The sequence below is a fragment of the Orcinus orca genome, chromosome 9 (genome assembly GCF_937001465.1).
Source record: "Orcinus orca chromosome 9, mOrcOrc1.1, whole genome shotgun sequence".
Classification (NCBI taxonomy): domain Eukaryota; kingdom Metazoa; phylum Chordata; class Mammalia; order Artiodactyla; family Delphinidae; genus Orcinus; species Orcinus orca.
The window spans coordinates 23,059,897-23,075,256 of NC_064567.1; the positions used below are offsets into that span (position 1 = coordinate 23,059,897).

At 37.3% G+C, this 15,360-nt stretch overlaps 1 protein-coding gene across 5 annotated transcripts in view; it reads left to right on the forward strand.

Annotated features, from left to right (window-relative positions):
• Positions 1-15,360, forward strand: part of TNPO3 (transportin 3) — an 81,117-nt gene that overhangs the window by 14,000 nt on the left and 51,757 nt on the right. For all 5 annotated transcript variants that reach the window (XM_049715012.1, XM_012533924.3, XM_049715010.1 and 2 more), the window contains 2 exons: positions 13,030-13,230; positions 14,203-14,276. In XM_049715012.1, coding sequence (XP_049570969.1) covers positions 13,030-13,230; positions 14,203-14,276 — 275 coding nt within the window. The remainder of the gene's footprint in view (positions 1-13,029; positions 13,231-14,202; positions 14,277-15,360) is intronic.

Consider the following 15,360-nt stretch of genomic DNA (forward strand, 5'->3'; position numbering starts at 1 on the left):
AGAGGTTTTCTCTGGTCTCCTGCCCTACCCCCATTCTTTCTCCTGAGTATTTGGTGGAGGTGTGTGGATAAGAGCCTGTAGGTGGTTGTGAATTCCCCTTGTGTCCAAGAGTCCCATGGGTTTTATATGTACATACTAGCCCACACATATACAATTTTTAAAATCAATTTGTTAATAATTTTAATTGAATTTTTATTACCTGGTCATCTGGTGCCCCATATCTCTTTTCTTTGTTCTGCCACAGATGAGCCAACACTTGGTGAGGTCTCTTTAGATTTCAGTCTACTTGGTTGTCCTGGGACCTCAGCTTTCTGATGCATTTAAGAAAAGTTACTTTGTAGTTCATTTGCATTTATTTATTAACTCCAAAGCAATGTTCTTTTCCACTTTCTGCATCTTAGGAGAATGTGAAATTCCTCTCAGGTATATAGATTCATTTATTTTAAGCCCTACAAGATATTGTTGCTTTATATAGTCAGTGTTCACAGAGATTTACTTACATACTTAGCCTTTCCATTACTCTTCATTCCTTCCTGATTTCCATGTTTCTATCCAGAATTATTTTCATTCTGCTTGAAGAACACCCTTTAGTATTTTCTTTGTTCTGTTGGTAATGAACTCTCTCCTTTTATTTTTTTTCTTTTGGTCCCAAAGTGTGTTAATTTTGTTGCATTTTGGAAAGATTTTTTGCTGGGTATAAGTAACCAATTGGCAATTATTTTCTTCCAGTACTTTGAAGATATTTGGTTCCCATTTTTTATTTTGGCAAGTCAGCTATCAGTCTAATTGTTCCTTTAAAGGTAATACATGTTTTTTCCTCTTGCCTTTAAGATTTTCCTTTTTGTCTTTAGCAGTTTTTTAGCAGTGTTATTTGATGTGCTTAGGTCTGGTTTTCCTATTCTTAGGGTTTACAGAGTTTATTAAACTGTGGCTTGTTGTCTTATCAGTTTGGAAATTCCTCAGCCATTATGTTTAAATAGTGTCCCATTTTTTTCTTTTCCTTCTGAGATTTCAGTCATGTTTGTTAGACTTTTTCACTATGTCCCATATGTCACTTGCATTCTTCCTATTCTTTACCTTTATTCTTTTTTGAGTTTGTGCTTCAGGTCTTATTTTCTATTGACCTATTCTCTAGCATAGTAATCTTTTCTTCAGTTGTCTGATTTGCTATTCAGCCCTTCCATTTGGGTCTTAATTTCAGTTACTGTATTTTTCAGTTCTAGAATTTCCCTTTGATTCTTTTTTTTAGATTCCATTTCTTAATGCAAATTCCAATTCGTCTTCTAATTTCTTGAATACGTTAATCAGCTATTTAATTTTTCCCAATTGTTTATTCTGAAAAATTCATAACTTGAAAGAATTGTATAGTGAACACTGATTCATGATAAGCCCTTCTCAAATTGCCTGTTCCCATTTGCTTTCTCTCTTTTTTCTTTCTTTCTCTCCCTTTTGGAACCTTTTGGAAGTAAATTGCAGATTTTATAATGCTGTACCCCTAAACATTTTGACGTATAGCTCGTAAGAATAAAGACATTCTACTAAACTAAAACCATTGTCACATTAAATAAATTTAACATTGATATACAATAATATTATCTAATATACAGTTCATATTCAAATTTCCCAGTTGTTTCAGTTACAGATGTCTAGCTTTTTTTTTTGTGGTACCCGGGCCTTTCACTGTTGTGGCCTCTCCCGTTGCGGAGCATAGGCTCCGGATGTGCAGGCCCAGCGGCCATGGCTCATGGGCCTAGCCGCTCCGCGGCATGTGGGATCTTCCCGGACCGGGGCATGAAACCGTGTCCCCTGCATCGGCAGGCGGACTCTCAGCCACTGTGCCACCAGGGAAGCCCCAGATTTCTAGCTTTTTAAAAATTTTACTTTCCCTAATCCAGGATCCAATCAAGGATAATGCATTGCTTTTAGGTGTTATGTCACTTTAGTTTCCTGGGGTATTTTTTTTTTCCTTTTATCATAATGACATTCAAAAACAAATCCAGGCCCATTTTGTCTTTGTTTTTAATATGACCGACTCGCTATTTTGCTTTGTCTGGTTGTTTCCTCATGATTATATTCAACTTAAACAGTTTTTGGAAAAATACTACATGAACGAAAAATTGTTGTTTTCAGTGAATCACATCAAGAGTCACTTAAAATCTCTTTGTCCCATTATTGGTGATGTTAAGTTTTATCATTTTGGTTGAGACATCACAGTTATTTTAGTCCTCATCTGATAATTCCGTTATCTAGATAGGTTATTTTCTATTGTCTGTTTCCACCCCCAACCCTCCCTTTTTTGCTTTCATTTGATAAATACTGGATATATTGTTTATGAAAAGTTGAAGAGATAATAAATGATGTTTTTCCCCTGAGGTAATTTCTTTTGCTTCTGGCAGGTCTATATGATAGGACCAGATCCCTTTAGTTTGTGAAGGGATTGAGCAGATTCTAAACTGTGTGTTTCTTTTTTGTAAAATATACATGACATCAAATTTACCATTCTAACTATTTTAAAGTGCACAACTCAGTGAGAGTAAGTATATTCACGTTGTTTTATGACCACCAACACAAGCAATCTCCAGAATTTTTTTATCTTCTACAAGTAAAACTTTGTACCCATTAAATGATAACGCTGCCCATTCTCCCTCCCATCAACCCTTGGCAACCAAAATTCTAACTTTGTCTCTATGAATTTGACTACTTCAGGTACCTCATGTAAGTGGAATCATACAATATTTGTCCTTTTGTGTCAAGCTTATTTTACTAAGCATAATGTCCTCAAAGTTCATCCATGTTATGGCATGTAATGGTACTTCCTTCCTTTTTAAGGCTGAATAATAGTCCACTGTATGTATATGTCACATTTTGTTTATCCATTCTTCTGTCAATGAACATTTGAGTTGTTTTCAACTTTTGGTTATTGTGAAATATGCTGCTATGAACATTGGTGTATAAATATCTGTTTGAGTCCCTGCTTTTGATTGTTTTGGCTATATACCCAAAAGTGGAATTGCTGCATTATGTGGTAATTTTTTTTTTAATAATGAATCATTTATTTACCTTTATTGACATCTTTATTTCTTCTTATAGCTAAGTTACTAGCTGGTGTTCTTTCATTTCAACCTTCAGGACTACTCATAACGTTTTTTCGCAGTGCAGGTCTAGTGGTAACAAATTCCCTTATCTTTTGTTTGTCTGGAAATGTCTTAATCTGCCTTACTTTAGAAGGACAGTTTTGCCAGGTATAGGATTCTTGGCTGACAGCTTTTTTTTTTCTCTTAACACTTTGAATATATTAGCCCACTGCCTTCTGAACTTCAAAGTTTCTGATAACAAATCTGTCCAAAATCTTATCAAGGATCACTTGAATGTGATGAATTGATTCTCTCTTGCTGCTTATTATTTGGTAATTTTATTTTTAAGTTTTTGAGGAACTGCCATACTATTTTCCATATTGGCTGCACTATTTTACATTCCCACTAGCAATGTGCATTGTTACAATTTCTCTACTCATCAACACTTGGGGTTTTTTTTTTTGTTTTATTTTTTGTTTTGTTTGTTTTGACCATGTTGCAGCCTGTGGGATCTTAGTTCCCTGACCAGGAATCAAACCCATGCCCCCTGCAGTGGAAGTGTGGAGTCTCAACTGCTGGACTGCCAGGGAAGTCCCTGCCTATTTTTTTTTTAATTATTTTATTTTATTTATTTTATTTTATGCTGCATTGGGTCTTCATTGCTACACACAGGCTTTCTCTAGCTGCAGTGAGCGGGGGCTACTCTTCATTGTGGTGCGCGGGCTTCTCATTGCAGTGGTATCTCTTGTTGTGGAGCACGGGTTCTAGGTGCGAGGGCTTCAGTAGTTGTGACACGCGGGCTCAGTAGTCGTGGCTTGCGGGCTCTAGAGCGCAGGTTGAATAGTTGTGGTGCACGGGCTTAGTTGTACCGTGGCACGTGGGATCTTCCCAGACCAGGGCTTGGACCCATGTCCCTGGCGTCAGCAGGTGGGTTCTTAACCACTGCACCACCAGGGAAGTCCCTCTGCCTATTTTTAAATTGGGTTGTTTGGTTTTGTTGTTGTTGTTGTGTTGTAGTAGTTCTTTATGTATTCTGAATATTAACCCCTTATCAGATACGTCATTTGCAAATATTTTCTCCCACTCTGTGGGTTGCCTTCTCATACTGATTATATCTTTTAATGATGAATAGAAGTTTGAAATTTTGATGTAGTCCAATTTATGTGTTTTTACTTTTGTTGCTTGTGTTTTTTTTTTTTTTTTTTTTTTTGTCTTTGCTCTGTGCCATGCAGGATCTTAGTTCCCTGACTAGGGATCGAACCCCATGCCCTATGCATTGGAAGCACAGAGTCCTAACTACTGGACCACCAGGGAATTCCCTGTTGCTTGTGCTTTTGATCCAAGAAATCATTGCCAAATTTAATGCACATATAGCTTTCCCCCCATGAGTTTTATAGTTTTAGGTCTTACATTTAAGTTTTGATCCATTTTGAGTTAATTTTTGTATATGATATTCTGTTCTTGTTGAAAATCACTTGACCATATATGCACGGATTCATTTCTGGGCTCTCTATTCTGTTCCAGTGGTCTTGTGTCTGTCTTTATGCCAGTACTAAACTTTTTTTTTTTGGTGGCAAAAACACAAAATATGAAATTCAACCTCCCAACAGTTTGCAAGTGTACAGAGCAATATTTTGCAAGCATACAGTGCAATATTGTTGACCACATGCATGTTGTGTAGCGGATCCCCCTGAGCCCCCCACATCCTACATGACTGAAACTCTGCATCCACTGAACAACTCTCCACCTCCTCCTCCTAGCCCCTGAGTTTGACTACTTTAGATAGCTCATGTAAATGGAATCATGCAGCATTTGCCATTTTATGAGTGACGTATTTTACTTGGCACAATACCCTCAAGGTTCATCTATGCCTTTGCAGCACATGACAGGATTTTTAAGACTAAGTGATAATCCATTAAGACTGAATGGGTACTCCATTCCATGTATGTATCACATTTTCTTTATCCATTCATCCATTGATGGACATTTAGTTTGCTTCCACCTCTTTGCTTTTGTGAATAATGCTGCAGTGAACGTGGGTGTGCAAATATCTTTTTGAGATGTTATTTTCAATTCTTTTGGGTATATATCCAGAAGTGGAGTTGCTGGATCACATGGTAGTTACATTTTAAATTTTTTGAAGAACCTCCATACTGTTTTCCATAGTGTCTGCACTATTTTATATTACCATCAGCAGTGCATAAGAGTTCCAATATCTCCACATGCTCACCAACACTTACTTTCTGGTTTCTTTTTCTTTTTTTTTTTTCTTTTTTGCGGTACGCGGGCCTCACACTGCTGTGGCCTCTCCCGTTGCGGAGCACAGGCTCCGGACGTGCAGGCTCAGCGGCCATGGCTCATGGGCCCAGCCGCTCCGCGGCATGTGGGATCTTCCCGGACCGGCGCACAAACCCGTGTCCCCTGCATCGGCAGGCGGACTCTTAACCAGTGCGCCACCAGGGAAGCCCTCTGGTTTCTTTTGATAGTGGCCATCTTAACAGGTATGAAGTGATATCTGATTGTGCTTTTGATTTACATTTCCCTGATGACTAGTCATGTTAGCATCTTTTTGTGCTTGTTGGCCATGTTTATACTGTCTTTAGAGAAATGTTTTTTTTCAATCCCTTTGCCCAATTTAAAATTGGGTTATTGGTTTTTATGTTGTTGAGTTGTAGAAATTCTTTGTGTATTCTGGATATTAACTCCTTGTCAGATGTATGGTTTGCAAATATTTTCTCCCATTCCATAGATTGCTTTCTCACTCTGGATTTTGTGTTGCGCAGAAGTTTTTAGAGTTTGGTGTAGTCCTATTTGTTTTATTTTTGCTTTTGTTTCTTGTGGTTTTGGTGTCATATCCATGAAGTCATCATCAAACCCAGTATCATGAAATTTCTTGTCCCCCATGCTTTCTTCTTGGAGTTATAGCTTCAGGTGTTACATTTAGGTCTTTAATCCATTGTGAGCTAATTTTTGTATATGGTGTAAAATGAGAGTCCACTTCTTTCTTTTGTCTATGGATATTCCTTTTCCCAACAGTATTCATTGAAGAGACTCTCCCTTCCCCATCTTATAGTTTTCTCATCCTTGTTGAAGATGATTTGTCTATATTTTCGAGGGTTTATTTATTGGTGTTCTGTTTTTTCCCATTGGTCTATATATCTGTCTTTATGCCAGTACCATACTCTTTTGATTGCTGTGGTTTCATAATAAATTTTGAAATCAAGGAAATATGAGACCTCCAATTTTGTTCTTAGCTGTTTGGGACCCCTTGAGATTCCATATGAATTTTTCGATGAATTTTTCTCTTTCTGCAAAATAAGTCCTTAGGATTTTGATAGGGATTGCATTGAGTCTGTAGAGCATTTCGGATAGTATTAACAACTGTAGTAAGTCTTCTAATCCTTGAACCCAGGATGTCTTTTCATTTATTAGTGTCTTCTTTAATTTCTTTCACAAGTATTTTATAGTTTTCAGTGTACAGCTTGCTTTATTCCTGAGTATTTTGTTCTTTTTGGAAGCTGTTGTATATGCAGTTTTCTTAATTTCGTTTTCAGATCGTTCATTGTCAGTATATAAAAACAACTGATTTGGGGGTGTTGACTTTGTATTTTGCAACTTTGATGAATTCGTTTATTAGTTCTAACAGGTTTTGGGGAATCTGGAGGGGTATCTACATATAAGATCATGTCGTACCTGAACAGTCATCATTTGACCTTTTCCTGTCCAATCGGGATGCCTTTTATTTGTTTTTCTTACCTAATTGCTCTGGCTAGAACTTCTAGTACTATGCTGAATAGAAGTGGCAAAAGTGGGCATCTTTGTCTTGTTCCTGATCTTACAGAGTTTTGAAAAGTTTTCAGTCTTTGAACATTGAATATGATGTTCATTGTGGGGTTTTCATATGTAGTCTTTACTACGTTGAGACAGTTTCCTTCTTTACCTAGTTTGTTGAGTGTCTTTATCATGAAAGGGTGATAGCTTTTGTCAAACGCTTTTCTGCATCAGTTGAGATATTTATGTGGTTTTCCCCCCTTTATTCTGTTAATATGGTGCATTACATTGTTTGATTTTTGTATGTTGAGCCACCCTTGCATTTCAGGAATAAATCCCACTTGGTCATGGTGTATAATTCTTTAATACACTGTTGAATTCAGTTTGATACTATTTTTTTGAAGTTTTTTTTCCATTAGTATTCATAAGGGATATTGGTCTGTAGGTGTTTTTTTGTTTTTTGGGTTTTTTTTTTGCGGTACGCGGGCCTCTCACTGTTGTGGCCTCTCTGGTTGCGGAGCATAGGCTCCGGATGCGCAGGCTCAGCGGCCATGGCTCACAGGCCTAGCCGCTCTGTGGCATGTGGGATCTTCCCGGACTGGGGCACGAACCCGTGTCCCCTGCATCGGCAGGCGGACTCTCAACAACTGTGCCACCAGGGAAGCCCCTGTAGGGTTTTTTTTCCCTTGTAGTATCTTTGTCTGCCTTTGGTATCAGGGTAATCCTGGCCTCATAGAATGAATTCGGAAATGTTTACTCCTCCTTTTCAATTTTTGGGTTGAATTTGAGAAGGATTGGTGTTAATTCTTCTTTAAATGTTTGGTAGAATTCACCAGTAAAGCCGTCTGATCCTGGGCGTTTCTTTGTTGGGAAGTTTTTGATTACTGATTCAGTCTGTTCACTAAGTATAGTAATATAGTCTATTCAGATTTTCTGTTTCTTCTGGATTCAGTCTTGGTACATTGTATGTTTCTAGGAATTTGTCCATTTCATCTGGATTATCCAGTTTGTTGGTGTACAGTTCATAGTATTTCCTGTAATCTTTTTTATTTCTGTAAAGTTAGTAGTAATGTCCCCACCTTCGTTTCATTTCTTTTTGCTTGGTTAAAATCTAGATAAAGGTTCGTCAATTTTGTTGATCTTTTTGAAGAATCAAATCATGGTTTTTCTGTGTTCTATTTTATTTATCTTTGCTCTAATGTTTATTATTTGCTTTCCTATGCTAGCTTTGGGCTTAGTTTTTTCTTTTTTTCTAGTTCCTTAAGGTATAAAGTTAGGTTGTTGATTTGAGATAATTTTTCTTTTTTTAATTTAAGTGTTTATGTATAGCTATAAATTTCCCTCTTAACACTGTTTCACTGCATCTTACAAGTTTTGGTATGTTGTATTTCCATTTTCATTTGTCTTAAAATATTTTCTAATTTCCCTTCTTTGACCCATTGGTTGTTTAAGAATTGATATTTAATTTTTACATATTTGTGAAATTTCCAGTTTTCCATCTGTTAATTTCTAGTTGCATTTCATTTTTGATTGGAAAACATACTTTCTGTGATTTCAGTCTTTCTGCATTTATTAAGACTTATTTTGTGGCCTAACATCTAGTGTATCCTGGAGAAGTTTCAGCCTTTTTGAGGTACATTTCCTGTTTCCTGCACTGGGTCCCAGCTGAAAATCTGGACTATTTTCCAGGCCCCCTCTTCCTTGGCAGGCTCTGAATTCTACTTTTCATCTCCCCAGTCTCGTGTGACTGCCCAAATCTCTTCAGCTTTTTAGCCTCTTGTCTTCTACTTTCAAACAGGCAAATTCCTTGTGGAGAAAGGTGGAGCCACATATTAGGCTGAACTCTCTGGAATCTGTGGCCTCATGTTCTGGATGTCTTGGTAGTTCTGATGTCTTCAAACAAGTTCTTCTTGATATTTAATCAATTTTTTTCTACTTTTTTTTGGCTGGAAGATTGGTGTACAGCCAGCTAGTGTGGTAAAAACAAAGTTGAAACACTTGATGAATGCTATGAATGCTAAGGCTTCAGGTATAAAACTAATTCCTGTATGTTAAAAAGCTTCACTATGCTTTCCAAAAAAAAAAGTGTAATTTAAAGTTTTACAAAAAGGATTTTATGATATCATCTGCATCTTTGTTTTTTAAATGTATATCTTGGAGGTACTTCTATATTAGGGCTACAAATCTATATTTATTTTTAAAGACATTTCCAAAGGACACGTTAAAAAATATTTCAAACATCATCAAGGGTGCTTGAAAAAGAAATCTTCTTTGCATCCCTACACCCAAGTTAATAGTTCCGCAGAAGGAAATATTTGTTTTGTTTTGTTTTGACTTTTGGTTCTGCCCTTCATTTTTGAGATCTTTACTTTTAAGGAGATAGAAATGTTTGTCAGAAAGACAGATAATAAGAATGATATAATTGGTATTTTTTGCTGGTTTCTGCCATTCAAATTAAAGCACAACATGACACTGTACAATCAATGAACTTTTTCACAAAGGTTCTGACCTGGTGGGTTGACAGTTAGATTTCACTAGGGAGAAAGACTTCATACTAGTTTAATTTAATAGGCAATATTGAGTTTTGTTTGTTCTAAATTTTGTTTTTTAAACACAGATACAGAAAAACCACACAAAACAAATGTATAACTTGGTGAATTAAGGTAGGTCTTTGAGTGTCTTTTAATCTGCAGGTTCTTTCTCTCCCTGTTGTGTTGAGGAATCTGGGCCTTTTGACCTGTTGAGTTTCCTACAGTCTTGATTTTGTTGATTACATAGTTAGGATGCAGTTCTGCTTTCCCCTTTATTTCCTGCAAATTACCTCCTAGATCCAGAGGCTTAATGAGATGCAGATTTGATCCTCTTGTCCTTTTGGTGATGAATTTGAGGAAATTTTTGAGCAAGGCTCTGTGAATGATTCTGCTCCAAGAGGCATCCATTTGGTGGATGGGTGGTCTGGAGGTTCTAAGATGGCTTCACTTACATGCCTGACACTCTGGTAGGAATGGCTGGAAGGCTTGACTTAACTGGGCTCCACTTGCTTTCCGTGTAGTGTTAGGTCTCTTTACATTGTCTCTCCTGCAAAGTCTCCATGTTGTCTCTCTACTAGAGTAGTCAGAGTTCTTAATGGTAAGTGTTAAAGAATATGTGGACATATATTAAAACCACCACAGTAACCAATGAACATTTTGGGGAGATAGTTTGTTGTATTTTATCATTTATCCATGAATCTTGCTTGTAGCAGATATTTCTGATGTGTTCTAATGGTGGTGATTTTCTATTTCCCTCATTCCTTCCACATTTATTAACTAGCATTCTTCTGTTAAAAAAGATGTCTTATATCCTGCAAATAACCTCTCCCCAGTTATTTATTCAGTTGTTATTTACATCAGTATGGACTCATGGATATTGTTTTATTTTTGAATTATAATCCAATACTGTCATAATTTGTTACTCCCAGGTTTTCTAGTTTAGGCCATTGGGAGCTTTTTCAGTTGGCTCCTATGTCCTTTGGACTTTAGGCTAGTTTTTATTTATTTATAATTTTTATTATTGCTTTTGGCTGTGTTGGGTCTTCATTGCTGCACACGGGCTTTCTCCAGTTGCCATGAGCGGGGGCTACTCATGGTTGCGGTGCACAGGCTTCTCATTGCGGTGGCTTCTCTTGTTGCGGAGCATGGGCTCTAGGTGCGTGGGCGTCAGTAGTTGTGGCTCGTTGGGCTCTAGAGCGCAGGCTCAGTAGCTGTGGCGCACAGGCTTAGTTGCTCCGCAGCATGTGGGATCTTTCTGGACCAGGGCTCGAACCCATGTCCCCTGCATTGGCAGGCGGATTCTTAACCACTGTGCCACCAGAGAAGCTCCTAGGCTAGTTTTTAAAATGTTTTTCTGGCCTACTTTCTTCGTAAGCGTGCTATTCTTCTCATTATCCGCACCGGCCCCCAGTTGCTATACATATGGCATTTGAGTTTATTTATTTGAGCTTGTTTATTTGAGCTTATTTCTTGTGAAATTAGTTTTTTGAACTTTTGGAAGGAGGCATAGTTAAGGATAGTATTCCCAACTTCATAGAGCTTCCTTTTCTCTTGTTTTCAGAGAGTATTTACAGATATGGTAGTTTGATTTCTAAGATTTCCGAGCTTTGTTATTACCTTCTCCTTTTTTTCCTTTGTCTCTGTTGTACTTGTCCTGTATAGAATTGACTTTTCACAGCAGTTTCTCCTCAGTTTGGGGCCCTGCCCTGGCTTTTCAGTTTTTTGTTTTGTTTTGTTTTGTTTTGTTTTGCGGTACGCGGGCCTCTCACTGCTGTGGCCTCTCCCGTTGCGGAGCAATAGGCTCCGGATGCGCAGGCCCAGCGGCCACGGCCCACGGGCGCAGCCGCTCCGCGGCATGTGGGATCTTCCAGGCTGGGGCACGAACCCGTGTCCCCTGCATCGGCAGGTGGACCCTCAACCACTGCGCCACCAGGGAAGCCCACTTTTCAGTTTTAAGAGTTTATAGAGGCTAGATTGTTCCATCTCCTTAGACCTTGCATAGGCCTCTTTAACTCATTTGCTTTTGGATTGGGCAAAACCTCTTCTGTTTTCATCTACAGATTCATTCCCTGTGCTTTCTAGTGAATACCTGTTGACTCTTTTGATATTCTCTGCTCTTAGATCCATTAGATACCCTATTGTTTCCCTCTGCTTCTGCCTTTTACTGAAGTTGAAACAGGTCTTACAGATGTCACTGGCTTGTCCCCATCCACTTATATTTTGGGGTTCCTGGAGATAATTAGATAATACCTAGTTTTGTTGTAAATGTCTGTAGTGCTTTGGTTTTGCTCTTTAGTTGCTCTGTTTTTATGAGGACATTTATGGTGATTCCAAGGCTGCTTATTTGCTATTATATTTTAAAGTATCAATTTGAGGGAGGTATATTTTGATGGCATATTAAATCATAGATGTGCTTGGGTTACTGGTTAGATAATGAATGGCTAAAAACTGTGGCTTGGAAGTTTTTTGTGACAGTATGCTAGGGGTAAAAACGACAAAAAATTAATAAATACATTTTATCTAGAAGGAAGTTAATGTTTCATGCTTGTTTTTTCACCAACTTATTACTTGATTAAAGCTAAGTTTTATGTCATTTATCATTGTGAGTTTTAGAGTCTTTTCAGTTTACTTTGGGAGCTCATACAGGCCATTTCCTTGACTTGCCATTTATCTTTGGAAAGATCTTGAAGAATCATTGTGTATTACTTGTGAAGTGCTCTATCTTCATAAGAAATTGAGTAGGTAAATCTCTGATCTTTCTTTACAGTTGGCTCTGTTCCTGAATTGGGATTGAAAAAGATTTTCAGTCCATTATTAACAGCCCATTTTAGCCTGCTCCCACTCCCATGAAGAGGCAGTTTGGTATAGAATTGCATTAGAATTTATCGCTTGTTAATTAGTTGCCTACTTTATACTGCATGAGTTTGTTCCAAAAGTTATCTTTCAAAATAAGGCTTTGTTTTATAACTGTTACTAGCTGTTAGAGACCAAATTCTATGCTTTTGCTCTCTTTATTATTTCCATAGATGCTCCTGTGGAAATGATTTTAGTCGCATATACAGTACTGTGCCAAATATAAAAACATTAGAAAATAACTGAAGTATGTGAAATAGTTTTTGTAGTTTTAGTCAGGTCCTAAAGATTGAAATGTAGGCCTATTGAGACCAATATGAAATATATTCTCCTACTTACAGATATATTAAAATATCTTCCAGACTCAATTCTTAGAGTGAACAAAAGCTTACTTATTTTAAGTGGAAAAGAGAAGAAACATCCAACCTATAGATTAGGGTTGGAAGCTATACAGTGACATTTTAGTTTTAGTAGAAACTTTTGGGACATTTTTCTTTATACTCTCCCCCCTACACAATTAATAATTCTAGTCAGCAGGATTAGATCTGTTTATTCAGTTGATAACTGTCATGCCTTCCTACAATTAGAAGATTTTAGGTAATACTTTTGTTGAGCACGGCCTATAAATATATACCGTAGTGTGAAGTTTTGGCTGAATTAGTGGGCAATTTAGCTTGTCAGATTTTTCTTTCATTATACTTTGGTCTAAATAAGTTTGTGTATGTATTGAGGTTGTATGGCATAAACGTTGTTTAGAAAAGTAGTTTTTAAGACTCTTTTTTTGTCTGATCTACTTTCAGGTTCATGCATGGGAGATTTCAGACCAGTTGTTACAGATCCGGCAAGATGTGGAATCATGCTATTTTGCTGCACAGACCATGAAAATGAAGATTCAGACCTCATTTTATGAGCTCCCCACAGACTCTCATGCCTCTTTACGGGACTCATTACTAACCCATATCCAGAACTTGAAAGACTTGTCACCTGTCATTGTAACTCAGGTAAATCCTATGCTTCTCATTAGGAAAATTTGTAAGACCATTTGGATTTATCAAGTTAATTTTGATTGACATTGCTTGCTAGCCCATGTGAAGTGATGTTAACTTTTTTACAGACTCATTGCTATATTCTTATAGGTGAATAGAAAGTGAATATTTAAATCTTTGTATTCATCTTAGAATTCATTTGATACCAAACTAGAGTACCAAAAAGTGGGGGAGGTGACACACACACACACACACACACACACACACACACACACACACACACTCCGCTGTTAAAATTGTAGATGGTAAAGTACTGTCCTGGGTCAGAAGTCTACATACCTGTCTTTTAAAAAAAATCCTTTCTAGACTGATTGGCTAGTAAAAGTCTCATGAATGAAGTGGTGAACTAGAGCATCTGGCCTTTCCACCTTAGGTAGGGAAATACATTAGAAAGGAAAACTAGAAGCTTTAGTGAGTACGTACTCACATGTGTTCTCTGCTTGGCGTAGAAGTGTTCTTGCAGGGGAAGTAGACTTTTGCATAAGCCTTCAAGATAAGACATGAAGAGAAGGGAAATGGCAATCCATTACTTGAGGAGTGAGTCAAAGGGCTGACTTTGTCAGTAGCTTTGGCTTTTTGGCAGAGTATAATTTATATGTCCATGAAGTTCTGTGGTATTGCCAAATAAAAGTAAGTATTGATATATTCTGAGGGAAATCTATAGTCTGTTCTTTCTGACTTTTTTTGTTATTTTTTTGGTTTGGTTTTTCATTTTTAAAGGTTAACTTTTAAATCCCAGCAATTTGTAGTTAACCCAGAAGAATTTACATGATACGTAGCTGTGGGAGTGAGAAGGAGGGTGGTGTCACAGTTTTAGTTGTCATATTGTTTGGAAGAAATTTAGTTTCTTTGCTTTCCAGTTAATATTGATGCTAACTCTATTTCTGTTCATCTGTCTATTCATTTATTTAATCTCTTTTTACTCAGCTGGCTTTAGCAATAGCAGACCTTGCTCTACAGATGCCTTCCTGGAAGGGATGTGTACAAACATTGGTAGAAAAGTAAGTAACTTGTATTGACTATATGCTAGCGTTTACCATTAACCTAACACAGAGAAATCTGTTAGCAATAGCTAGACATTTGGCCTATTCCCCCCAAACTCTTAACGTAGAATTATTTATTAACCTTTGTTAGATTAAAAGAAAATCATTTAAAATTTAAATACTACAGAAATATGTCATGTGGGACCTAAAAGAATTTCATAGTTTACACACACACACATACATGCGCTTCTTGAATTAACTACAACGACTTAAAAGAACTTCATAGTTTACACGCACACACACATGCTTCTTGAATTAACTACAACAATGTATTTCATTGCCTTGTGGATCACTCCTACTGTCATATCAGTGGTTTTTATAAAAACATTGTCAGAATGTTTAAGATTATATTAAATTGAAAGTTGTTATGAGTATACATTCTTACCAATTGGGGTTTATTTCATGCCTATAAAGGGGACAGTATTATTTTTAGATACATGGAGCTTGCTGCTTTGAGTAAAGTATTTCCTCATGGTCTTGGCAAGATAATCTTGATATTTGCTTGCATTTTGGCATTTGGTTAGGAAATTATTTTTGAGCAAAGTGGATGTCCTTTTTACCACCAACTATAGTGTGTCATTAAAACCTTTACGTGGATAATTTATTTTTTGTTTTAAGAAACTTTTTATTAATAATATTAATATATACTCTGAAAAAATTTTAGCAGTATGGAAGCTTTCAAATTAAAAAGTAAATACCTTCCCCTCTTCCTATTCCTGTATTTTATAAGTAACCACTATTGGTGATTGACTATATAGCCCTCTAGACTTCCCTTTAAGCATTTTATTTTATTTTATTTTATTTTATTTATTTTTTAATTTTTAATTTTTTTATTTTTTTGCGGTACGCGGGCCTCTCACTGTTGTGGCCTCTCCCGTTGTGGAGCACAGGCTCCGGACGTGCAGGCTCAGCGGCCATGGCTCACGGGCCCAGCCGCTCCGCGGCATGTGGGATCTTCCCGGACCGGGACACAAACCCGTGTCCCCTGCATCGGCAGGCGGACTCTCAACCACTGCGCCACCGGGGAAGCCCCCTTTAAGCC